This window comes from Hyaena hyaena, unplaced genomic scaffold (genome assembly GCF_003009895.1).
Source record: "Hyaena hyaena isolate Hyena2069 unplaced genomic scaffold, ASM300989v1 scaffold_2133, whole genome shotgun sequence".
NCBI classification, from domain to species: Eukaryota; Metazoa; Chordata; class Mammalia; order Carnivora; family Hyaenidae; genus Hyaena; species Hyaena hyaena.
Window position 1 is genome coordinate 8792 of NW_024082768.1, and position 27444 is coordinate 36235.

A 27444-nucleotide genomic window follows, 5' to 3' on the forward strand; every position below is an offset into this window, starting at 1 on the left:
AAAAAGAACTTGAACTATGGATGTGTAAAAAAACATTTCTTCTGTTGCATTTTTTTCAGGTGAAATTCACATAACATAAAAGTAACCATTTTTAAGTTTACAGTTAGATGATGTTCAGCAGTTCACAATGTTGTAAAATAATCACCTGTGTCTAGTTCAAAACAAAAAGCATTTATGATTATTGCTACCATTTATAAAACTGTATTATATATTAGGTAGCATCCATGCAATTTCTTAATTAATAAAACGAAGGCATACAATTTTGATTTTAAAGGTAAAGAAATAAAATTTAGATATCTAAAGTAATTTACTAAAGATCATACACATAATTTGTTGCTTGGGTATCTGTTTCTGAAAGCTATTCCATTCCTTTGTGCTAAACATACCCTCATCCAGCTCACCTTTTATTAGTGAATGAATTTCTAAGGCAGGCAGGCTTTTCTGTGTGCTGGCAGTAATGTTGCTGCTGTTCTAGTGTGCTATTTCAGAAAAAAAATGTATTATTTGAGAGCTTGCATAATATAAACTCCTAATATAAGCTTAAATATTTTCTTGAGATTAAAGGTTTGTTGACTATGCAATTATATTTAGCAACCATGCCATACAAAGGAGCTGTTTGATTTTCTTTATCTTTTCATTGCTTCAGGTATGCTTCTTCAGTAAAAGATGGTTCCCAGTATTTTGTGCTCCTGATTGTGACAGATGGTGTTATCTCCGATATGGCTCAAACCAAGGAGTCCATAGTCAATGTGAGTAGGGATCATTCAGTCTTGAGCTGGCTAAGTGACAGCATGGTGCTTTCAACCTAAGCTGAAAGAGTTAACATTAGTTGACTTAATAGAAACAAAATGGTCATGCTTTTGCAACTGATTGCATTCTTAAGCTTATCCAGAGAACTCAAATGCATATGTACCATTAATTCATAAAGACTAACCTAAGCAGTATGGGTAATTGTGTCATAACAAAATTATTTTCCTCCCAAAATAAAAACAAATAAGATTGTAGCATCACCTTCATGTGCATGAGTGTGTTTACCTCTACCAGCTGAATGTAGTTGTACACAATCTTACAATTTGTACAGAGTATTTCTTATTATTTACATTTCAATTATAGGAGAACTGTATTAAAATTCTTATTTCTATACAACTGAAAGGGACTGGATTTGATTCAAAAACCATTCTTGTACAATTCCTAATTACTTATTTTTATGATTATTTGTCTTCTTTATTAGATTATAATATATAAAATCTGTATTTTTTTTTTTTTGAGAGACGGCATGAATTGGGGAGGGGCAGAGAGAGAGAGAGACAGAGAGACAGAGAGAGAGAAAATCCAAAGCAAGCTCCACACTGTCAGAGCGAAGTCCAATGTGGGGTTGAACCCATGAACCATGAGGTCATGACCTAAGCTGAAGCTGGACACTCAACCAACTGAGCCCCCCAGGCCTCAGTTGTTAGTGGCGTTAGTGTTCACTTGAAAATAGGAAGTTAATAATTTGGGCTTAAACTAATAAGATGTCGCGTATTGAGGAACAATTTTCATAATTTGATGACCTTCGTAGCTTTAGATGTGGTTGCTATGTGCCATGTCTCTGTTACTGGATCTCACATTCTGACCATTAAGTTATTTAAAATGATTACATTGTTTAAGTGATACGAATGATGGGAAAATATGCTGTTACATCAAATCTTTAATATCGCTCACAATCTCATGGATATCTAATACATAAATTAATCATTCTAATAATAACTTTCTGTAATTATAATTTGTATTCACTCATTTATGATGAAAATTCTTTCCCTAATCTTGGGTATAAGTGGTATAGAGTAAGGTGCTACTCTTTCACAAATATAGTGCCATTTTTTTCCCTTATATCAACTCAAAGATTTTTGGTAAGAGAGAGAACATGAATAAAATGTCTAGAGATACACACAGTCAACTTAGGAAGATGTTGGCTGAGAACAGCAAGTGAAAGCAGATGTGCAATACATTTTATTTTTCATACTGTCCAAGGCTAGTCATTCCCAGAGAATGTTCCACTGAATAAGTGTATGTACAAAGTTAGTTCAAAAAGAATGAGTAGAATCAAGCATATTTTTGTGATATGTTCAAACCTATTTTAGTGAACATCTGTGAAAAAATATCAAAACAGGATATTATTTTCTTCTTAAATTGTAGTTCTTTTCTTAAGAAGTCAACTTCTTAATTGTGAACTTCTTCTATATTCTCTTTGAAGGCTTCAAAACTTCCAATGTCAATAATTATAGTAGGTGTTGGACCAGCAGAATTTGATGGTAAGTAATAATATTTCAATAGTATTTCTTGGGAGTTTATTTCCTCTGATCCATCATGCTGTAAGATTTCTTTCACTCATTTTTGTCTATAAGAACCTGAATATGAATATGGATCTCTATATAATATCCATGTTCACATAGATATAATGTAAATATCTCATGAGGAAGTCCATTCAGTAGAGCAAATGAAGAGATTGTCTTCTGACTATAGCCTTTTTCTCTCTAGTATCAATTAATTCAACATATAACTTTCTATTCCATTAGCGATGGTTTGTACCCCAAGATAATATTTTGTATGAGTGACAGAGTGATAAATGGAGTTGTTATTCCCAAGGCAAAACATACTCTGGGTTCACTAAAAACCTTTATGGATGAGCTCTAAATTAATAAACCATTGGATTGTGAAGAGCGATGTTAACACAAGCATAATATGCTACTTTAATGGATTTTCAGACACTGGATAGACATTAGCTCTATAAATATATAAGTTCTGTCATATGAAAGAGCAAAGTAAAATGAAAATGGAACTGACCATCTGAGATTTAATGACGCTTTATAAAATTATGCTAAATTGAGTTACTGGGTAGTTCTCTGGGCTCAGTCCTTGCTCAAATGCCAATTAAGTGACTGGTGTTTGTATAACTAGTGATCTGGGTAAACTTCTTTAAGGATAATTTGTTCGCAGTCATGTGGTGAATTCCTTTCAGAGACAACTCTGTGCTAGATGGCAACTGCATGACCACATGGCATTTGCCTGCTTCAGGTGTTTTTACATTAACAATGACCCAATTTAGCTTGGCGCCTTGGACATGAGAATAATTTTAGGGTATTTAGAACAAGCTTTGATACATTACAGGTTAATTTAAGCACATAGGTTGCTAATAATACTATGGTCATCGCTGGGATGACTCTCATTTAGCCACCAGAGCCTCCTCCATAAGGAGAGTGAGTATAGATCTGTCCATCTCAGGAAAAGCACCACAGGCAAAGCAGTTATATTGCTGACCTTAGAAATCCTTTCTTTCGATTCCATGGTTGGTTGGTCATGCTTTGCTTCATTATAATCCTCCAGTGTCTAAAGCAAAAGTCATTTAGCTCTGACTGCTGCTGCTTCTGCTATTATTTTCTGTCTTTGAATACTTACATCCGATTGCATTGTACGTCAAGTATGAATTTGAGATAACCTCTCTGGAGTCAGGAAAGCTAAGGGACATCTTTCCTGTTAATGCTTTGTGTACTTGATCATCTGCATTAATCAGTGATTGACTGTGATTCACAAACTTCACCAATTGCTAGGGTAAAATAACTCATGCCTTCTTCGGTTACTAATTGGCTTCTGCTTCAAGGATGAGTACATCCCAGGTCTCTCACTGGGTACATTCCAGGTCTCCCCAACTCCTGTGGAAGTCTGAGATTAGGTGTATGACTTAACCTCATTCACTTGTTCCTCAAGAGCCTGCACACATCATGTGTGAATACAGAGCCACTGATCCTTCCTTGCATGTATTTCTGGTCATATATTTCTATTCAGAGCAGCAGGCATAGTTATTTGGGTACTCCCTCATCCAACTGCCACAGCTATTTATTTTCTTCATTTCTTTTGTTCCCAATGAATTATTTATTAGGGTTTGAGGCATGATAATTCATCATTTCCCTCTCTGACTTCCCAAACTGAATAAAAATATGTGGGAATCCCTCAGACGAAGACCATAATATAAGCGTTACTAATAATGCAGAACTGAAGAATTTGGGTTAAGCCCTGCACAAAATCAGACTTGTCTCTATTCTCCTCCCAAGATTAAATGACCTTTGCCTTCTCTCCAAGCCTTCTCTGTGCAAAGGTAGAGCCTGGTCTATTAAGCACACCACAGGGAGAAATTACATCCAAACTAAGGATAGGGCACTCCTAACCAGAGAGATTTCATAGTCAGTCCCTTCTCATTTTAGTAATCCCAGAAATCATTTAGGTGTATTTTTCCATGTGGAAAAAAGAGTGAAGATTATAGGCAAGGAGGGAAGTTGCCTTCCCAATAGAATTCCTTCCTGGGAATTAAAGTGATACTTTCCTCTGGCAAATGTGGGGACAGGGCATTAGGGTCCTGTGACAACTGACTTGTGCTTTCAACATGACAAAAGCTTTAATACGATGGAAAAACTTTCAGGCCAGAACTAGAAAAGTAGACTATTCCTCTAGGAGACACAAATGCTTCTCTAAAGTATTTTTCTTTCTCTCCTCTCAAAATACCTCTCTTCTCTCCATGGCTAACAGGAAAAGGACAGAATACTCATGTTTCGCATAAAAAATCTTTGACTTCCATTCAGATTGTGCTGACCCGTCAAGAGTCTTTCAGTCAGCACTTCCAAATCTGCTGTAGAGTAGGTTTATACATAACACATAGAAACTGGCATAAGGAAAGGCTGAGATAAAACATGCACAATCTGAATCTAAATCTTGTACATTTTATCAGTTAACCACCTAAATCCAACATCCAAACACTTTTAACAAGAAAGACATTATTTGCATGGGCAAGAAAGGTAGTATCTTGCCATACGTTCTCTGAAATTAGATGAATTAAGATTAACCTATTAGATTAATGAGTATTCAGATTTCTCATTTCTGTAGTTTTAATATGAACAATTTAAAACTTTCTGTTTTAATACTCATTAAAAATACTCATTTAACCAATGAGTTTTCACTCTGCCATAAAGCATCTTCATTGAGAAGAAAGATTTCCCAAGGCAGGATTTCTTTATCCTTAAAAGGTAAAAAGTCAAATTAAAGCAGCATTGGACTACCTGCTTTGATCTGAGTTAGTAGAAAGGAAGAAGTAAAATGGGTTCTAATTTCATTGTGTCTCCCACAGCTAGAAAGAAATGCATCTCTGTCTCTTATAGACCTTTTTTTCTAAGAAGTACTTGTGGGGACCTGGGGCTTACCATCTCAGGCTCCTTGTGGACCAGATGCAAACCTAGAGGGTGAACGGTACCTTTCACCACTTTTGCACCCTGTCTTTTCTCCTTGCTTTCAAAAATAGTCTCCAATTCTTGCAACCTGCAGCTTTTTAACCCAAAGGACGTGCTGAAAAATGGGACATATTTTATAGGATCACATTCTAATATGTAATTACCTGGATAACTGTCATTTTCCTTAATTGGAATTAAACACAACGACCGATGGAGATTGTAGGGGACTGTGGACTATGAGATCCAGATTATCACCGAATTTTGTTTTCCATTTTGAGAGTAAAGAAGAACTTCCTGTAATTGCTGGCTTGTCACCATCACTGAACATTTATGTCTCAAAGTCACATGAAATTTTTGAACAAAAAACTAACCCAGAAAGGTAATTAGCTATTGAAAGCTATTTGAGCATCGTGACACTCTTATTTACATCACTAATAAGTATAAAAGAAAAATAGATCTTATGTATGACACTTTTCATTACTATTATTGTTATTATTATTTTTATTATTTTAATCCCATTATAGTTAACATACACTGTAATATTAGTTTCTGATCTACAATATAGTGATTTAACGCTTGTGTACAGCACTCAGTGCTCCTTAGGACAGGTGCCGTCCTTAATTCCTGTCACCTGTTTCACCTATCTCTCCACCCACCTCCCCTCAGTAACCATTAGATTGTTCTCTATAATTAAGAATGTGCTTCTTGCTTTGTCTTTCTCATTTTTTCCCTTTGCTCATTTGTTCTGTAGATCTTTGTATTTTATAAGTTAATTATAGCATACACATTTTCTTAAATTATGACATGTATTGTATATCTAAGCAAATTATAGAATGGTAGCTCTCTATCAATTATGAGCACTAGCAATGTTCCAGCCCAGACATTGACTCATGAACACGTGTATAAAGGTAAAATTTAAAACAATGTTTGTAACCCAGACGCGTTATTCAAGCACTGAAGAAAATAATGAAAAGGTAAAGATTGTTTTCTGGCTGAGCAGTAGTGTTTGGAGGGTGAATAAGCAAACATTATCATTGCAAGTGGTCACTGGAGTCTGGTGAATGTCATGTGTATACAAAATGAATTATCCGTAATAGAATTATACTTTTAAACACAAATTACCATTCCTCATGTAATTAATTATTTAGAGAATTCTCACTGAAAACTTAATAAACTCTAGAAAATGTTCTTAATTGCAGCATTGCTTTACTTTATTACCAGCTGTCCTAATATATCGCAGCGTTCACAAATACCAGCTAGGCTGACCTATGTAATGTTAAAATTATTTCTTAACTAACAAAAAAATCATCCTTCAGAATAATCACACTTTATTCAATCAACATGATAGAGCAAATACCTCTTTAAATTAATGGATTCAAAATCCATTAATAAGGTAAAAATTGGGCTATATGGACATACATTTTTGTAGTTTCTTTCTTTTTTATTTCCTTAAATCCAAGTTAGATAACATACAGTGTATTTGTTGTTGTTTCAATGAGAGTAGAGTTCAAATTGTTACTGGAAATTCTGTGATTACTATCAAGTTTCTTATTAGAAAGAAAACAAAAGTTAACAAAACAAAAGTGATTAGCACCACTTGCCCCATCAGTGAGGTCGGCATATAACCCAGAACTGAGAACGTCTAGGGTGGGGAGATATACGTGTATTACAGTAGCTCTTACAGTTTGCAAAGGGTCACGATGAGGTCTTGGCTAGCTTTCTTTCTTTCTTTTTTTTTTTTTTTAATATTTTTATTTATTATTTATTTCTAGGAGAGAGAGAGACAGCGTGAGCAGGGGAGGGTCAGAGAGAGAGGGAGTCACAGACCGAAACAGGCTCCAGGCTCTGAGCTGGCAGTCAGCACAGAGCCCGACACGGGGCTCGAACCCACGAACCGCTAGATCATGACCTAAGCGAAAGTCGGACGCTTAACCGACTAAGCCACCCGGGCGCCCCTTGGCTAGCTTTCTTCATTTGTAACCTTTGCGCTCAGTCAAATTCTGTGGCAGACACGACTGAGGAGATGGGATCAACAAGCCTTCTGCCCTGACATAGGACACGTTGCTGCTTCATACATCTTGATGTCCTACCGCCTGTATTGTTTTAGTACATGACTGAAATGCACTGGATAAATGGTCTTATTTTATTTTAAAGCCATGGTTGAATTGGATGGAGATGATGTAAGAGTTTCCTCCAGGGGAAAATATGCCGAGAGGGATATTGTACAGGTAAGAAATTTAATGGAAATTATTTATTTTGTTCATTGTGAGGACCCTGCCCTCTCTGATTTGTAAATAAACAACTTACAGTGAAAGCAGAAATCTCAGGTTCTGTTTAAGTTAGTTGATTGATTCTCCATGAGATGCGTGGTAAGTAGGACCTAGAATAAGTACCTGATGATTTTCTCTTCTATTTCATATTCACCATACATAAGATAGAAATATTAATATGTGTCTTTTCCTACTCTAATATTATCAGAAAATACCACAGAGATCTTTGGTAAAATTAGAAGCTAGAAACATAACAGACTTTTCAATGATGCTTATCCATTATGTACTCCTCAGTAAACACTAAGGATATTTTAAGACAGCTGATTAAATTTCAGTGTGAATAAATTTAGTGAAGGAAAATAAAACTATAGATATTTACATATTTCTCCCTAGACTGTGGTTAGAAAAGTGGAGAAATAGATTTTAAAATTAGGTAATATAGAAATTATATATAAAAATATAAATAGCATATAATTTAAATGTAATTATATACAGATACATAATAATGTATGATATATAATAACATAACATAACAACCTTAATATCACTTACACTTGTTAAAATCAAGAACAATATGTAACTAATGCCTACTATTCTGGGAGTGAAGGGAAAAATTGGCAACCAATCAATATGGTTCAAAGTTTTCATGGAAAGCAAGAACTTAAATCAACTAAATGGCTACATACTTTAGGGTTTCCATATCTTTTAGGATTTTATAAGGAAAAAAAAGCTGTGAAGTACACTTTTTTAAATGTGAAAGCAAAAATCTCAGCACCGTTTAAGCACATGCTATGAAAGTTTTTGAAGGGACAAACAATGAATGGACTTCAGTGTTATCTCCTAAATAACAACCCATATTTTCACCCATCCATAAAGCAGTCATTAAAAGAATCCCACAGAATTTAAAATCCTGCAGAATTTGGTTCAAATCTAAGGGGCGCCTGGGTGGCTTAGTCGGTTAAGCGTCCGACTTTCGCTTAGGTCATGATCCTGCGGTTCGTGGGTTCGAGCCCCGCGTCGGGCTCTGTGCTGACTGCCAGCTCAGAGCCTGGAGCCTGTTTCAGTCTGTGACTCCCTCTCTCTCTGACCCTTCCCTGCTCACGCTGTNAAAAAAAAACGTTAAAAAAAATTTAAAAAAAAAAAAAAAAAAAGAATTTGGTTCAAATCTCAATTAGTCCACTGTGATCACTTGAATGAGCTTTCTAAAATTCATTGGCAATGTTGTAAAGATTAAGTAATACCATGTATGTAAAATACATTTCTGAAATAGAACTCAGTAAAGGACAATAAAAATGATTAAAATAATTTAGGAGAAATATAAAATAATCTGTAAATATGTTAATATAGAGATTAATGTTCATGAAGATTAAAAAAGCATTGTTCTTTATCAGGCAGCAAGATTAAATTAAAATAGAATCTGTATAGCAGGTTTTTTTAAAGATAATTAAATATGATTTAAACTTTTTAACCTAATGTTCTTGGTAGAGTAAAAAGCACACACACACAAGAATGATTAGGTTAAAAGCACCTGAGAAACGGAACATGATGATGTGGTCATTTATTTAAGTATCCCATGGTGTTTTGTTTTCATAATTAGACACATGATTATTCACCTTAACCTTATTAGCATAATTATAGGTCTAAGTAATTACACTTTATCTAAAAGCTCTTCATAATGTCTGACTCACAGTTTCCAAAAAATCAAATTACTGAAGGGAAGTATGAATTTGAAGTTCTTTGGAATGTGTTACGTTGCTATTGTAATGCATTTTTCAAAATCAGTAGAAGCAACCTCATATCTCATAGCATCATCATGATGCTTACGGGAAACTTGTTACTATTTTCTTCCTTTAGAGGTAGTTAAGCTTGCACACATCGTTAAGGTTACCTTTAAGAGGCTAATCAGTTTTGTTAGTGAAAAACAATAGTCATGCCTGTTAGCGTTTATAAAATAAAAATGCCCCTGATTATGAAAGTATTTAGTCTCTTAATGGAAATACTACACTGGGGAGAATATTGAGATTGAGATACTCAGATCTATGAAAGTATAATATTGTCACTCTAATCTTGAACAAATCAATAAATCTCTCTGAGCCTTCATTTCATTACCTCTAGACTTCAATTTCTTTGTCTCTGCTCTTTTCATGTTGTGAATCTGAGAGGAAGTAACACATGAAAATTAATTACTAACCAATATGAGACATATAATCATGTTTTTTCTTCTTGAAAGTCAGAGTCCATGAGACAGACCAGCCTGCCACCTTAAAGTGACTTGGAGATCCCCAAAGATCCTGAAGATACCTGGGGATATAACTAAATATTCAAGGAATTCTACTACATAAAGTTGAACTAAAGTAAAAGAGTCATTGGATATTGCAGATACTAAATAGGAAATTAAAATGTCGACAGAGAATTAGTAGCTTCTTCAATGACTGTGACTTCTTGACTTACATGCCTACATTTAGTTAAGGCTATTTAGTAGACCCTTTCTAATTTCATAATTAGGAATAGAAGTTCCTAAGTGGTGATTGGTCTTTTCAATATAGTTAGCAAGGTAACCATTTACATATTACATTGTGTTGAAGAAGAATTAGCATTCTCTCTCACCTCGAATAAGGCTCTAAAAACTTTAACAGCATCACAGTTTTCCAGGTTCTACCATCCACTAAAACATGATTTAAATTAGTTATTTTCAAGAATAGAAGTACTTTCCGGGTGCCTGGGTGGTGCAGTCAGTGAAACATCCGACTTCGGTTCAGGTCATGATCTCATAGTTTGTGAGTTCGAGCCCCACATTGGGCTCTGTGCTCACAGCTCAGAACCTCGAGACTGCTTCAGAATCTGTGTCTGCTTCTCTATTGCTCCCCCATCCATGCTCTGTCTCTCTCTCTCTCTTTCTCTCTCTCTCTCAAAAATAAATAAAAATACATTAAAGTTTTCTAAAAAATAATAAAAATATTTGTGAATATTTAGAATAGTGGAGTTGCCAGGGCACATCAAGGATAATGTTGTCCATCTTTCCATCATCAGAAAATATTTAAGCCATCACAGTCAATATCTAAGCCATCACCTCAAATACTACTGGCTAAAATATTATCAGAAAATAGGGTCTGTTTAGGCTCTCTTACCTTTTGACTACTTCCAATTTCTTATATGTTGAAGCTAATCAAGTTAATGCACTGCAAATGGAACCCGATTTTTTTTAAGTGGGCAAACAAAACCCTATGGTTGCAAATAATAACAAAAGCCAGAGGTAGCTGAGTTTTAGCAGAAAGTTGAGGGTAGTGGATGGAGTTCTCATTATTATGTGAAAACTTAAGTGGCTTCCAACTTCATATAATAATAATATTGAGTCATTCGTTAACTCCATTGTATGCTAGGCAGGTACTTTCACTTAATCCTTAATTGACCTTATGCAGGTACTTTGATTTCATTTTATAAAAAAAAAAAAAAGAAAAGAAAGAAAGAACGAACGAAAAGAAAAAAAAGAAGAAAAAAAAGAAATGAGTTTCAATTCTTTTTGTCCATAGTCATGTAGCTAGTTAGAAGTAGAGACAGGATTTATCCTTAAAATGTCTGATTCTAAAATTCTTAACACAAATTAGTATAACTTTGATTCTAAAACCTAAACATAGCATTTAAGAGCCTCCATAATCTGACCCCAATCTTCCTCTTTAGCTATACACACACACACATGCACACACACACACTTTGTCTAGACAAATAGGACTACTAGCTGTCTTTGAGTCACACATTTCCATTGTTCTTGGTTTTATTTCCTCTTATTGTTTCACCTGGAATTCTCTTCTTCTTTATCTGTGCTGGTTAAAAACCTACATTTTGAAAGTTCCCAGTATACAGCCTTGCACAATGCCCTCTCTGTGTACACTCCAGCTAATTTCCCCTCTTTGTCAATTTATTCACATTATCACTTTATATCTTCCTAAAATACGGTCACATTTTACTTTATAGTAGTTTATAAATGAGGAAGCAGAGGGAGAGGGTGAGATGTTAAACAACTTGTGCAAAATTATTTAAGTCATAAATGGTAGATCCAAATTTCCAGTTGAGTCTGATTCTAAACTCTGAGTTCTTTCTGTTACAACACACCTACTCTCCTAAAAGGCAAAATTCTAATGAAGATTATTAGGCTCTGTTTCCCTTTTCATACTACTGTAATGGTTTATATATCAGGGTTAGATCAATTTAGGTTCAAATAATGACTGATACTGATAACTATCTGACCTTGGGTACATTAACTAAACTCTCTAAGTTTGTTTCCTCTTCTATAAATTCAAAATATGGGTAACATGCTAATAAAAATTAAATGAGATATTGTACTAAATTTTCCCAGAAAGCTTGTTACCTAACGGTTGTTCAATAAGTGCATTAATACCAATTTTCGTTGGTATAAATATAATTAGTGAGTATGTGGGCATAGTCCAGTGCAAAGGCATTTTTCATGTCAGTATTTCATAGTAGCTACACCTTGACATGGAACAGTATAGTCAGCCTTGTGTGTGATTATATTCATTGCCTCAAGATTGAATCTCATCTGACTGTAGTATAAACAGTAAGCAAGATGTGATCCTATAAATGAGTTATATTCTTAAATCAATATATGTAAAAGCTTCCAATATTTGTTTGTTTGTGCTATGGATTGGCCATTGTGTATAATGCAATGTCATTTCTCCTTACTGCATGCAGCTGTGACCAGCCTATCATTTCCTTCGAAATTATATTTAAATTATATTTTCCATTAAAAGGAGAATAATAACCTTGAAGCCTTAGACTTGAAAATCACTAATGGAGCTCTGCACAGTAGGAACAATCAAGTAAAATTGAGCAGAACAACAACTAAAAGTCCATTTGCGCAAACTGATTCAAACTTGTTTTCACAAATAGGCAAAGCCAGCCGTTAGAGCAGCCATGTGGAACATTTTCCTTGTACTGCATGGATGCTAAAAAAAATTAGAGTATCAAGGATATAGTATATTTCTACAGAACAGAATGCATTTGTTGGTATTCTTCAGATGAATGTGATAAATTAGTGCAAAGTGAAAATTGATTTATTCCTCTAGACTGAACATTTTAAGTGTGCAAGTTAATATGTGGTGATAGTCAATGATCAATGCTCATCCACAAATGTGTGAGCATTATTTTGAACAGGTCCCCAGGTATAGTAATCAGAAGTGAATGATGAAAAGAGACAATAATCAGAGCAGTCTGAGAAGTTAAGTGGAAAACGGATTGTAGAGCAATAGTGTTATAGAGGGCATATATTGTCCTGAAATCTGTAAGATCTGACATTAATAAGAGGTCAAGGAAATGAAGAGTTACTTGTCATTTTCATCCCTCACTTAGGAGAGTACCTCATGACATGATTGAAGAGCTGAATGTTCCTTTGGAAAAAGGTTTAGATAATTTAGGTTAGTGAGTAGAAAGTTCTCAACATTTTTTTTTTTCTACTCCCAGCACACATGTGGGATGAGGCGTACTTCCCTTGATAACAGGAACTCCCTATGGCAGTGATTCTCAGCCTGGGGGCAAGGTCCCTCAGTATTCAGGGGCCAGGCAGAATCTGTGCCCCTACTGAATAAACCTAAGTTCAATGTGATGTAAAACTTCCCCTTCAGCTGAAAACTATATTTCTTTCTTACCCATGATTTATAAATATGTTTTAAATAGGAGTAGAACTACATGTATTATGAGAATGGCAATTGTGAATCTGAGTTTTGACATCCCAGAGCATCACAACATTCTTAAAAATTAATTGTAATGTCCTCCAATAACAAAAACTAGCAAATCTTACAGCAGATGCTAGAAAGATGAAGCAATGAGTGTTTTAAAATAACAAAAAGGCCAGGAATTACTCTCTTAGATGCCAATATTGATATTGTACTTCAATTTGACAGAGATAAAATTGATAAGGATATTCCTTCTATTTAATGTTTGATATGAATGTAAACAGAACACTAATAAGAATATAATTTCATATTTATATTGAATATATACATGTATAGGATGATGAATAATAATACTAATGATGATTACATCGACTATCCTGTGTCATTCATATTACGAGTTGAACACGGTTTTAAGCAGTTTACATGTTAACTCATTTAATATAGCAACCTAATTGAATAGGTATTATTATTATTATCCTCATTTTTAGAAGAGGAAACTGAGGCAAAGAGTGGAAAATTATCTGTCCAAGATCATGTAGCTATTAAGTAGAAGAACTGGGCTCTGAACTGGGAGGTCTAATTCCAGAGTTTGGGAAAATAGGGGGTAAAAAGAGAAAAGAGATTAATGTCCATGGCATGGAAGAAAAATGAAGAATCCAATGCAAATAAAAGAGCAAAGTTGAGGTAAACACACAAATGGGTGAGGTCAACTGTTTGCCGGAGGTACCATCCTTTCCCTGAAATGTAGATATTAGCCACAGATTTCTGAAAAACTGAACTCTTAAAAAAATTTAAAGGATAATCATTGTATACTAAGCATATTGATATCTTGTTAGTAATTTATTTTTAAAATGATGTCTTTTAAAAGAAGAATGAACTAAGCTATAGCAATTAGATATCTTTTTCTCATTAATCATGTCTTGTGGATTCCTCTTTTCTCACTTTTCTAGTTATCGTTTCAGGGAAAAAAATAAACCCTGATTTTTTTTTTTGCACTTGTTGTTGTTATTGTTGTTAAAGATGTCAAGTCTTATCCAAAGCTAAATAATTTAACCTCATGAAAGTTCACATCCCCTTAGTTCTTACTCTTCTCAGTTGAAGATTACATTGCTCTGTTAGATTTCTCTTACCCTTATTAGCCATCTTCAGGGGTAAGAGCAAGTTTCATCACCTTTCTACTACAGGTTTCTAAAAGCTGGACTGAGTTTTCATCCTGGTTAGCAAGACCGGGTAAAATTATAGTCATATAGGTCGCTTCTGACTACAGCATGTCTTATTTTAAAAAGAAAAAAGTAGTTTTGTGCTCTTGCTTAAAGAGACTGTTTTCACTGCATATAAGGTATTATAACTGCTATTTGATTTCTTAAAATTTTAATTTGTAAGCACCTGACCATTTTAAAACCTGCTTCTTCATAATAGTTGCTTTCTGAAAGCACATCTTGAGTAACTATGTAAGTCAAAAGTAACTTTTTCAAACTAAGTTTAAAATAGTTATGGTATAGTTATAGAGATGGGGGTATGTTCTCTCTCTAGAGGAGAAAAAATAATATAATTCAGGCTGTTAAATATTATAATCAGAAAGTGCTGAACATTCTCAAATGTCTTCGCTGTGCCTTTTCCCCAAGACCTAAAATTACTGTGTTCCCAAACTATCACAACATTAACAGTTCTAAACATTTCCAAGTGGCTTCAAGAATCATCATGTCTCTGGGGGAAAATTGAACTAATGCCCTCAAACAGCACATTTTTATTAACTTAAGTAACCAATACAAATGAAGAGAGAATCAGGCAATTTATTGTCAGAATATTTAATGTTGAGCTGATAATGGCTCTCACATAATTGGTAATGTAAAGATAGAGCAATTATTTTTATATATTGTAGAAATAAGAATGCTGATATTTCAATAAGAAGTATCCCAAATCTCATGTTGAATTCTTTTCCTTTTCCATTTCAAATACCAGATTAAAAAATATATATCTGGAACATGTGGTTTGATGTGTTAGTAATAATTAAAAATACTTTACATGTGTTTAGGATACACACTTCTTTTTTTACCCTCCATTGGATACTATTTCTGATTGAAAGCTGAACTAAGCATGTATTAACTCCATTTGACAGAAAACCGAGCCCCGAAGAGGTAAATGCTCCATGCTATTGGGAGTCTGGCTAGGTATAGAACTCAAAACTGCAGAGCACATGTAGCAACATGATGGACCTGTCAGGAACAGGAATCTTGAATTACTGGGAAGAAGAAACGTAGAAAACAATTCCATCCCTTTTTAGATAAAGTATATACATTAGAAAGGTTTGGTCACTGTAGTAGCTATTGGTAATGAATCAAATCTCTTTAAAATTCGTACTAATTATTATCCATCAACAACCACTCCAGGCTTCTTCAATTCTCAATGAAATGTTTAATGTGTTGATTTTTGTGTCTATTAAATAGTATGCTTTCTTTCTTTCACCTCTGTTGCAGTTCGTACCATTCAGGGATTATATTGACAGAAGCGGAAACCACATTCTGAGCATGGCTAGATTGGCTAAAGATGTCCTAGCTGAGATCCCCGAGCAGTTCCTGTCCTACATGAGGGCGCGAGGAATCAAGCCATCGCCTGCACCGCCCCCATACACCCCGCCCACACATGTGTTACAGACTCAGATATGACTGTGCTCTGAACTGCTAATGTTAGTTACACATCAGTTAGAACTGCTGAGTCAATGCTTTGCTCCTGGTGCTCTGTAATGAACCAGGGAATGAGATCCTTTTTTCAGTTTGTTTTCAGCAGTACTGGTTAATTAATATGCTTTCTTGGATCCAAAATTAATTCTCTTCCTAAACCAAAACTGTAAATATGGTTGTTGCATGAGCAACCAAAAAAAAAAAAATCGTTTAAATGCTTGAAGCAAAATATGGATGTCTTTTCTGAATCTTCTTTTTTTTTTTTCTTTTGGACAGGAAACAGCTAATTTCCAATGTATTGTTGGGAAAAAGCACAAACTATGTTTTTAACTCAAATACTGTCCTCGACTGCTGTGTGTCTAGGAAAGCAGTCTCTCTCTGTATCAATGTTTACATGTTACTACTTTTTAAATTTCAATACTTTTATAACTGTTCTTAAGAATAAGAGTTTTGAATATTGAATCCTTTGTCTTCTAAATTGCAATAGCTATAATCACAAGAGCAATATCTCTTTGAATGACTGTCTGGACAAATGCAATTGCAAACAAGGGGAGGGAAAGATACTTTCATATTTCTCAGTAGGTGAATTGTCTTACAAAGCTGCATCTGCTTAGTAATGAGTTCCTCTGCATCGTTTGCCACGTATGGGTATGGGAGTTTAAGCTTAGCGGGTGTGTATCCAGTAAGAATATGCATTTTTCATGGGGTTTGGGTTCTAAATTTAGACTGCCGTCAGTTTATGTTTTGTAATTCTCCGTAGAAATCAGAAAAAGTCAAACATCGTGAACCGTAAAATGCACAGAATATCCTTTGTGTAAAAAGTAGCGTCTTTATATTATAATGCTATTTAAAAGACTAAAACCCAGAATATTTAACTGTGAACCATGTAGCAGAAGTTTTAAACTTTTTATTCCATTCTACCTTGTCTAGATATTTTTATTCAAAGGGATACTGGCTCTGTCAATTTGGACTCCTTGTTCTCACCCTTCCATGTGGCCATGCAGGGTGCACAGGCTGGAAGTTTTTCGTGACATTCCCAGTAAAACATACACAACCTGTGACTTAGTGCACAACACATTTGTGAAATAACCTACTCCTACATATGGAACTGCCTGTCCACAATTAATTGTAAAGAGTTTTTGCATGTACAGTTTTTACAAGAATTACAGTTTTGTGACGTCGTGTCTGAATTAAAGCATTTCTTTAGAACAAATGGCCTTAAATTCTCACAGAATTCCTGGAAATGATTGTGAATTGCCTTCAAATAATAGAAAGGTGTATTTTTTTTTTCTTTTGTGTCAACAGTGTCACTGCTTTATAATATTTTTCCTTATACCCTATTTACTACTTGGTTTATTTCTACTGTATGTTGTTCTCTTTGTCCCAAGTTGACTTAGGGTGACTTTTATAAGCATGAAACTATTTTACTGAAAAGAAAAATATATACACCCACATATCTCACAGTATCAATGTTATATAATTATGTAATAATAAATTGTCCATTTTTAAGTATGTATTAAAATCTTTAAAAGGATAACTATTTGCTCTGTAAATTTTATGTGTGAGTGACATGGAGTGTGATGATTTCCCTTACTGATCTTAAATAATTTTGCCAGTCAGTATAGCTTGTTAACCTACTGATTTTTTTAAATTTACCTTCACTCATCAGTCCAAAGAAACAAAAATGAATACTGTCAGTATTCTTTCTTGTGAAACATCGGTTATTTTTCTTTGAACTCATTAGAGAAAATGAAAGATGTCTTTCTTTTTCTTTTTAATTTTTTTAATGTTTATTTTTGAGAGAGAGAGCGAGAGAGAGAGAGAGAGAGCATGAGTGGGGAAGGGGCAGAGAGAGGGAAACACAGAATCTGAAGCAGACTCCAAGGTCTGAGCTGTCAGCACAGAGCCCAACGCAGGGCTCAAACCCATGAATCACCAGATCATGACCTGAGCCAAAGTCAAATGCTTAACTGACTGAGCCATTCAGGTGCCCAGAGAGACGTCTACTTCTTACCTAAGTAATAGTGTGCCCAAACCTAGTGGAGGCACATGGCTAAGAAACAATCTTCAGTTGAAAACCCCGCCTTTTGTAAGGTTGAGAATAGTCACTGGAAATGCATGTGATGTTAGTTCTATATATTAGGTTAGAAAATACCCAGTCGTATCTCATCATTGCATAAATGAAGAAACTAAGTCAGAAGGGACTGAGTGATTTATCTAAGACTATGTAACGAGGACAGAGCAAAAGTAACCACTTACATTTTGTGGACTGCCATTAGGAGCTTTGCAATGAAAAATCCCAGAAACAATTCATAAATGCAAACACATATCAATATTTGCACACACCAACAAGGTATAAAAGATATGCAAACATTAGATAATGAGAGACAAGAAAGGTAAGTATTGAGAGAAGAGTCATCCACCTTGCTGCCAAAAGCAGACTATGACCAAAGGCTCTGGATGCTATCCTCCCTAATCTCATTCCTTCTCTGATGAAAACCATTTTAATTCTAGGGTGAGCCCTTGGGTTTCTATTCAGACATCTCCATCACTGGTCTCACTCAGTTATATAATATGAATTCCCATTGCTTCCCAAATGAATATTAAAATCATCCAGGCTTGTTTCCTCAACCGATCTGAGTTTATCTAGAGTCTCAGATATAGTTCATACTGTTTCCTCCCATCTCTCCTTAGGCCTAGAATACACTTTTTATCTTCTAGCCCAAGTCTCAACTCTTGTTTACCATAGTCTTTAAAACTTCAGGTAACAATATGTTTTCACTCATATGTGGAATAGGGGAAACTTAACAGAGGACCATAGGGGAGGGGAAGGGGAATAAAAAGCTAAGGAGAGAGAAGGAGGCAAACCATAAGAGGCTCTTAAATACTGAGAACAAACTGAGGGTGGATGAGGTTGGGGAAGAGGGGAAAATGGGTGATGGACATGGAGGAGGGCACTTGTTGGGATGAGCACTGGGTGTTATATGGAAACCAACTTGACAATAAAGTATAATAAAAGAAAAGAAAAAAAAGCCTTTAGGTAACAATAATTAGCACCTTCTGTGAACTCATCCATGCACTGCATTTTAGCATATCCATTGCCTCCTATTATTTATGAACTATCTTACTTTGTGTGGGGTATCTTGACACCTCCCCAACACCAGAGAATATGACTTAATGGCTCCACGATATAGGAAATTCTTTTTTTTAATTTTTATTTATTTTTGACAGAAAGCATGCGAGCATGAGCTCAGGAGGGGCAGAGAGAGAGGGAGACACAGAGTCCAAATCAGGCTCCAGGCTCTGAGCTGTCATCACAGAGCCCAACACAGGGCTCAGACTCATGAACGGCGAGATCATGACGTGGGCCGAAGTCGGATGCTTAACCAACTGAGCCACCCAGGCACCCCTATAGGTAAATTCTAAAAGCTTCCCAGTATACTGTAATGTGTAACTAGGCTGTATAACTGCTGCAATTAAAGAATATGGCTCAACCACTACTTAAAAAATTCTCTTTTCCAGCATGTAACATGGGGAGAAAAGAAGAGGTGGATACAACTTTGAATGTGGTATGTGTGGGGCAGAGGCCCATAGTGGGAGTAAGGTTGGAGGGTGGGCTGTTTTGTTCTTCAGATTTAGCGAAGATAAATAGATGGACTCATATACCTTTTTTTTATTACTGTAGCTTACCATCCGCTTAGGACATAAAGAGATTTCTCTCATGAGGATGAGGTTGATGTGATTGTTGTTTCCTAGAGGAAAAGCAACTGCCAAAGATTTTACTGAAAAGCATGCTTTTCGCTTTCAGCTTGTGTGCATTTCAACTAGTTTATGTCTCTGTGTTACTCACATCTGTAATTGACACAAAATGACCACAAAATACTTAATAAAATCTCAGTTAAGGACTAATTTCTGTCATTAGCTCAAATCACATACAATTCCTAATAAAGAAACAGAGCTGAGACTCAGACTGATTGTCCGTGAGTGCAGGTAGTATCACTTAATAAAGACTAAAAGGTTGGAAATCTACCTGTAAAGGGTTAATACAGTGCAGGGCTTTCCCATCAGCAGATCAGAGATCCCATACAGGCTCTTGCCATGAAGACTGACTGAAGGCATACACCTTGCTGATGGGCTACAGGTGTACACCTTGGGGTATACTTGGACTCCAGTAACTGGGGGTTCCCAGGAGCCAGCATCCTTATTGGTTAACCTCAAGATATCTTACAAACATTCTTTTTTTTTTTTTTTAATGTATATCTTGGCTGAAAACGATGGTAAAGCTCCACATGATAGAGATTTTTTTTCTTAAATAAGTTATAAGTGCCTTTATGATCATCTCAAATTTACATTAATCACATACATCTTTTAACATCGACTGACAGAATTTCTGAGAAAACTTTCTTGCCCTGTCGGTCATTTCCATAAACATACCTACTACTCACAGAAACAGTGGGTTCCTTAATCTCTGTATCACTAGGTGGCTCACAAGACTTCGAAGAATAAAATCAAAGCGATTCAACGTTGTTGGTTTTTCCCTTAGAATAAATACAATTCTAGATGACCTCCCCTCCTCCTAGCCATTGCTATGCTCTTCACCCCACCTCCGCTCCAAATAGTCTTCCATTTGTTCTGATGATCCCTGAAAGTCATTGAACAATTCCAAAGCCTTTCATTCCACAAAATGTAGTGCTTAGATGAAATACATGGAACTTTTAAGAATAAACACATTTTATAAATGTACAGGCATAATTGTACCAAGTTTCTTTTTTTCTGAAAGGCTTTTCTTCATCAGATTCTACGATCTGATTTTGATGAGGGAAGACTTGGTATATCACCAGCATACAAATGCTGAAAACAATTTCCTTGAAGATGTGAAAGGGGAAACAAGGGAACCCACAAATACAAGCCTGAGCTACGTTTATCACTCTTTTCATCGATGATCCTCCTGGAAACATTCACCACTCAGATTTCATGCTTCACAACCAGAATAAGGAGCCACCAAATAGAAATATTTACCGAATAGAGAGAAGGGTAAATGCCCTGTAACAAAATCATTTTTCTTTAAATTAATGTGATCCCCAACTATTATTTTAACTGTGTGGAAATATTTATTTAAATATTTAATATTTTAATATTTAATTTTAATATTTAACATTAGTTAAAATATACTAACATATACATGAATGTTCCCAAACAGAATGATTGTACTAAGATTATTACTTGATGACATACTGGTTCTGATTCCTATCAGACTTCTGAACAGTTTTAGAAGAACCATCTTCAAGGGTTGTTTCTTATTTAATACTTCATCAAATCACCTTCAACCCTATCATTTGTCATTGCTCTTACTACCTGGGCCTTGGAAATACTCTGAAGGTCAAAATCCAAGAGAAAGATGACCACTGAGCTCTTCCCATTGAAAGAGCAAAAGCAAACTGTTTTAAAGATTTGCTCATTTAGTTTTAAAGCAACAGTGGCCATGACCTTGCGATTTTCTCATCACAAAGTTATTCACTCACTTAATTTCCATGAAACAGGACTGCTGGACATTCTTAATATATTTAGATAAGCTGATTTCATCCAGATAGCATTTCCTATTAGTCAAAGAGGTGGATATCACTGACCTTACAAATTAGGAGGAAGGATGAAGGAAGGAATATGCTTAGGGCTGACTTAAAAATAGCTTGTCTTTCAGAGATCGTCCTCACCTTACAAAATAAGCTAATAGAAATTATAAAAAAACTGGTATAGTAATTTTACAGTGAACAACTGGTTTGATAACTCCTACAATTTTCACAAGATAATTCTGACAAGCAACAGTAAATAAGGCGTCTATCAAATCATTTTAAAAGTATTTAAATCTGAATCTACCTAAAATTAACAAAATTATTTTACCATTTCACTTCTTATAATAACAAAATAATTCTATAATTAAGAGATGGGCAATTTGGCATGCACTAATTCTGTATCTCAAGGTTTAAAAGGAAATTCGGGAACTTTGAGAAAACCAAGTAGCGATGATCAGAAGTCCTCTTGGGTTCATCAGGAATAAACTTTCAAGTACCTAAAACATTATTTGGACCTAATACCAACAACAGAAAAATCTATGATACCATTTTCAAATCCTGACTTGGGTCATTAAATGGCCGTCTGAGAAGATGAGGAATTATAGGTAGTTTTAGTTTTTCATTTATTTTCTGAGGGCGCAGTTTTAAATTAATGATTTGAAATCTAAATCCAATGGATTACATACGTGCTTGGCATTTTCTATAGGCTTGTTACTAAATCGCTAGAATTTTCACCAGAAGGAGCATAACTCATTCCCACATCGCATATTAGAGTCAAAACTGACACTTAAATGTATAGTCCTAATTTTTATCATTTATATAATGGGGTGATCATTCCAAGGGTCCTTAAAGCACTATCCTTCTGTGGTCCTCTCAATGACAGAAGTTGTAATTGGAGCACACCCAAAAACTCGACCCTTTAAGATCCTGCTAAGATGATTTTATCGAATGAAACTTGATACATAATGAGCTACGAAGGCGACTTCTGAGACAGTGACCAGCAAGTAAGAAAGCTCAGCTTCTTATTTAAAACAGAAGGTTATTAGCTTACCCATTAATCTAAGTCAGTCACATGTTTTCACCATTCTCTTCACCTGAGAATCTGGAGTTTCTAGGAAAGATGAGAGAAAAAGCCCAAGTCCTATTGCTCTGTGAAAGTCTTTGAGTTTATGTGCACATGCCCTTATGCCTATTTTCCTGCCCTTTTTCTCCTGTCATTGATCACATTTTTTTCTAAATGTTTATTCATTTTTGAGAGAGAGAGAGAAAGGAGGGGCAGAGACAGAAAGGATGGACAGAGGATCTGAAGCAGGCTCTGTGCTGACAGCAGAGCCCGATCCTGGGCTTGAACCGTGAGATCATGACCTGAGCCAAAAACAAGAGTCAGACACGTAACTGAACCACCCAGATGCCTTGATCGCATTTTCAATTACTTGTTTGTTGTGTGTATTTCAGGTTTGTCCATGAACTGCATGATAGCAGAAAGCAGGCAAGTCACGTTCACTCTTCTCTCTCTCATATATAACATAGGGCGTAGCTCTTCGCAGGACATCAGCTGAATTATTGAAGTGAATTGAATCAAATGATTGATCACTAAGAATGTTACATTAGTAACTTGGTATTCTAAGATAAACCTGAGTCACACTGTATCCAGATGGAGAGAGATCAGTAAAAATCTTGAAACAGCACCCAATCTTACTTTCCCCGTGTTTATTTATCCCTCCTCTAAACCCAACCCGTGAAAGGTAATAAATAGAGATTAACAGCTTCTTCCCCTCCACCTTCCCTCAGGCTTACTTAGAAGGGAAATGGTCAAAAGGCAGGCAGCAGGAGGGAAGAGATAAATGAAGCTTTGACATAATCTGATAGCCCCAGGTCCTGACTCAGGGTAGTCTGTGGCGAAAGTATTCGTAAAATGCCAGGATCCTATGTTATTTTTGCTCTGACCAAGCATCCTAAATAAGAAAAAGCAAAACAAAAGACTGTTAAGCCCAGATCTTACCTTAAAAATGAAAGTGGCAAGAATTTATACTTAAAATTTTTTAACATTTATTCATTTTTCAGAGAGAGAGAGAGAGAGAGAACAGGTGAGGGGCAGAGAGGGGGAGACACAGAATCTGAAGCAGGCTCCAGGTTCAGAGCCATCAGCACAGAGCTCAATGCGGGGCTCGAAAATACAAACTGTGACATGATCATGACCTAAGCTGAATTCGGACACTTAACCCACTAAGCCACTCACATGCCCCTAGAATTTATATTTTAGATGTGGAAAAGTGTAGTGTAGCCTCACTTCTGCCTTCTGTCTGTGCTTTGTGTATTTCCAAGTGATTATCCATGTTTGTGTGTGGGATGGTGGTGAATATATACCTTCACTCATGCATGTACCTGTAGGCATCAGTAAATGTGAGGGCACTAAACAAAGACATTTATTACAGAAAAAAATGACAGTGCTTTACAAGCATTAATTGCCTTTCCTGGTGTTGATTATCCTGGGGGAAGTATTCCTAGCCTGTATGGAATGTGGACAAGAACACAGAAGGTTAGAACTTTGCAATTGCATTCATAATAAGACAGGTTGACTTGCAAATCCTACTGTGCTAATATTTATGATTTGTAATGTATTCTTGCATCCTCTGCTTAGCAACAAGGGAAAAGGGCTTAATGAATATGAATTTGGCAGTGGGGAAGAAATGTGAAGGACTATAGTTATTACATATTGGCACCTTAGCTCAGAATTCCACCCACTATTTGATAAGATTGAATTCTATTTAACTTTCTAAGAAGAAATGAAAAAATATTCAAAATCTTACATGCATCCTCCCTTCGATACTCTATTTCCTATAACTATTTCCAAACCATAACAATTTGGTTTAGTGGTTAATCACTTACATATCACTATCTCAAATGTAATGTCCATCTACATCTGTCCAAACTCTGCTCACCCACAGAGTCTCAGCTCAAATGCTGCTTTTCACCAATGTTTTTTCCTGCATTCCCTAGATTACTAGGAATCAATGCCTCTTTTTCTCCAGGCTCTATATAGATATTCTGCCTCTCTAGAGGCAGGTTGTATTTGCAGTGCAGAGGTCTCACTGCCCTAACACTATAGGGGCTCAATATAAATCTGAAGTTCAGTAACAGGAAGTCCATCTGCCTAAACAGGTGAGTCACATTCTCTAATATGATCTTTGTCAGATAAGGATAATCTTTATCTCCCTTTATCTGCTTTACTTCTTTGTCCTATTTCTCTTTGCTTCAGAGAAGAAGAAGGTGTTATCCAGTCTCTCAAAGACCAATGAGTTCCCTGCCTGCATTGTTACCCAGTGTCCTCCATGGCTCTGCACAGCCACTCTTGGCTTGGGTTCCCCCTGCCTTGCAAGATAGAATCCACAATTCTTAGTTCACGTTTTCTCCTAAGGCAGATTCCCAGACAAAATCTTGGGTGCATGCAGTTTATTAGGGGGATAATCTACAAAGTGGTAGTAAGAGATTTGGGAAAGGAATGGAAAGGGAAAGAGGGAAATCCATTACATGGATATGTTATCAAAGTCACTGGAGGCAACAAGGCTCCGTGCCTGCCTCCACACTCCTAAGGATCATGTAGAATGCTTCTTAGAACTTTCCACCTAAGGATCACCTGGAGAACTATTTATCTGTAAGCTCCTGTCTCCTGTTGGTTGGAGTAGCCTGCACTTTTGGGGCTGCTCACACATGCTTGAGAATTGGGTATTTTAACATCTATGTCACTGGAGCCTTTCTGGGGCGAAAAGGTAAAGACGTGTAGTACAGGTTTGAGGTCAGACATTGTGTGCATAAGGTGAGTGGAAGCCTGCATCAAGCCAGCCATGGCTGAAATTAGAAGTGAGGCTAAGAGGATGAGTTGGGTCACCAGAGGAATAGGTAACACTGGGCCTTCGAGATTCAACAGTGAGTGGGTTGTTTTTGTTCTGTTTTGTTTTTACCATCTTTCCATCTTTCTTTTTCTTAGGTTTATGTTTCTACCTTCACTCTTTCTTCTTGTTATGTTGAAGATTGCTGTTTTGATCACAACATTTACCTGAGTTTATATTTCTGCTTCTCCAGGAAGAGGCTTTGAATTTTCAGTGGGTAGGCCTCCTTGGGGTAGTGCTTGTAGATGGGTAAATCTGTCTAATTCTCAGGTGGCATATTAGCGAGTCCTTTTTCCAGAAGTCACATTCATCAGTTTGGAACTGATAGCTTTCTTAGTGATAAGGTTGCAACTAGTGTTACCAGATAAATACATCATGTTTAATTAGATTACAATTTAAAATAAACAATGAATAATGGTTTAGAATAAATATATTCTAAATATTGCATGGGACATACCTATATTAAAGCATTATTCATTGTTTATCTGAAATTCAAATTTAAGTGGGTATCCTATAATTTTACTTGCTAAATCTGGCAAGCTGTGGTAATTTCAGTCTGATAATCAAATTTGAGTATTTTGTCGATTAAGAGTTGATGTAATTAATTACTGATACATTTAGGCTAATAATGGGCATCTTAATATTTCAAAAAAAATTATTCCAATCATGGTCAATTTTTTCTTCCTGACTTATTTTTTATTAACCAAGAATTCTTTATTTCATTACACAATTACCAATCTATTAGCCGCTTAGTTATATATCCTTTTGTTATTCATTTAGTGTTACTAGAGATTATTATATGTATCCTACTTTAATAAATCTAGGTAAATTAGTATTTATAGTGTATCCCAGAATGCCAGGAATGTAAATTCTTTAACTCTGAAATTTTGTAATTTTGTTGAAGTGTATATTAATTCTACATATTTGTTAGGCTCTACAAGATACCATGATTAAGTTTGTACAGTTAATATTAATTTATACTTACCCACATGTCTTTCCCAGTTTTCATTACTTCTTGCATTTCTTTTTTGTAAATGTTTTGTTTTTATTTTTGAGAGAGAGAGACACACACACACACACACAGAGTGTGAGCAGGGGAGAGGCAAAGAGAGAGAGATACACACACAGAATCTGAAGCAGGCTCCCGGCTCTGAGCTGTCATCACAGAGCCCGATGTGCGGCTCAAACTCCCGAACGGTGAGGCTTGAACTCATGAATGGTGAGATCATGAGCTGAGCTGAAGGTGGACGCTTAACCAACTGAGCCACCCAGGCTCCCCACTTCTTGTATTTCAATGTTTCCATCTGAGTTTTTTTTTTTTTTTTTTTTTTTTTTGCCTTAAGAATTACTGTATTTTTTCTTTTATTAAGAATCTACGGGGGCGCCTGGGTGGCTGAGTCAGTTAAACATCCAACTTTGACTCAAATTATGATCTCAGGTTCGTGGGTTCGAGCCCCGTGTCGGCTCTGTGTTGACTGCTGGCTAAGAGCCTGGAGCCTGTATTCGGATTTTGTGACTCCCTCTCTCTCTGACCCTCCACTGCTCACGCTGTCTCTATCTCTCTCTCAAAAATAAATAAAACATTTAAAAATTAAAAAAAAAAAAGAATCTACTGGTGGCAAATTCTCTCTATTTGTGTTTTTATGGAAGGGTCTTCGTTTTGCATTCACTTTTGAAGGATATTTTCTCTGTACACAAGTTTTATGATGTCACTTCCTTTTTCATTATGCACCTTCAAGTTAAAATTCCTGTATCTTCTCATTTCTATTGTTAAGAAATGAACTCTCTAGGACCTATAGTTTATCCTTAAAGGTAATGTGCCCTTCTCTTTCCATAAAAAGGTATTTTTGGCTTTTGGTATTCAGCAATTTTACTATAATGTACTTTTCCTTGTTTTTATTTTTATTAGAGCTTCTGGAAATTATGAATTAATATTTTTTATAATTTTGAAAAATTATCAATGATTATCCTTTTAAATATTCCTTTTGAATCATTCTCTTTTTCTCCTTTCTGGGTTTTCAGTTACAGGCCCTATAAATTATTATACACTTCTAAAGTACATCCCATCTATCTTTCTCTATGTGTGTC

General features: G+C 35.7%; 1 protein-coding gene across 1 annotated transcript; it reads left to right on the plus strand.

Moving 5' to 3' along the window:
• The first annotated feature begins 650 nt into the window (after nucleotides 1–650).
• Nucleotides 651–16172, plus strand: LOC120227267 (copine-8-like). The gene is made up of 4 exons (XM_039225407.1): nucleotides 651–749; nucleotides 2237–2294; nucleotides 7413–7486; nucleotides 15693–16172. Exons 1-4 carry the CDS (start codon nucleotides 720–722, stop codon nucleotides 15879–15881), a joined length of 351 nt encoding a protein of 116 aa, XP_039081338.1. The 5' UTR covers nucleotides 651–719; the 3' UTR covers nucleotides 15882–16172.
• Nucleotides 16173–27444: the final 11272 nt, after the last annotated feature.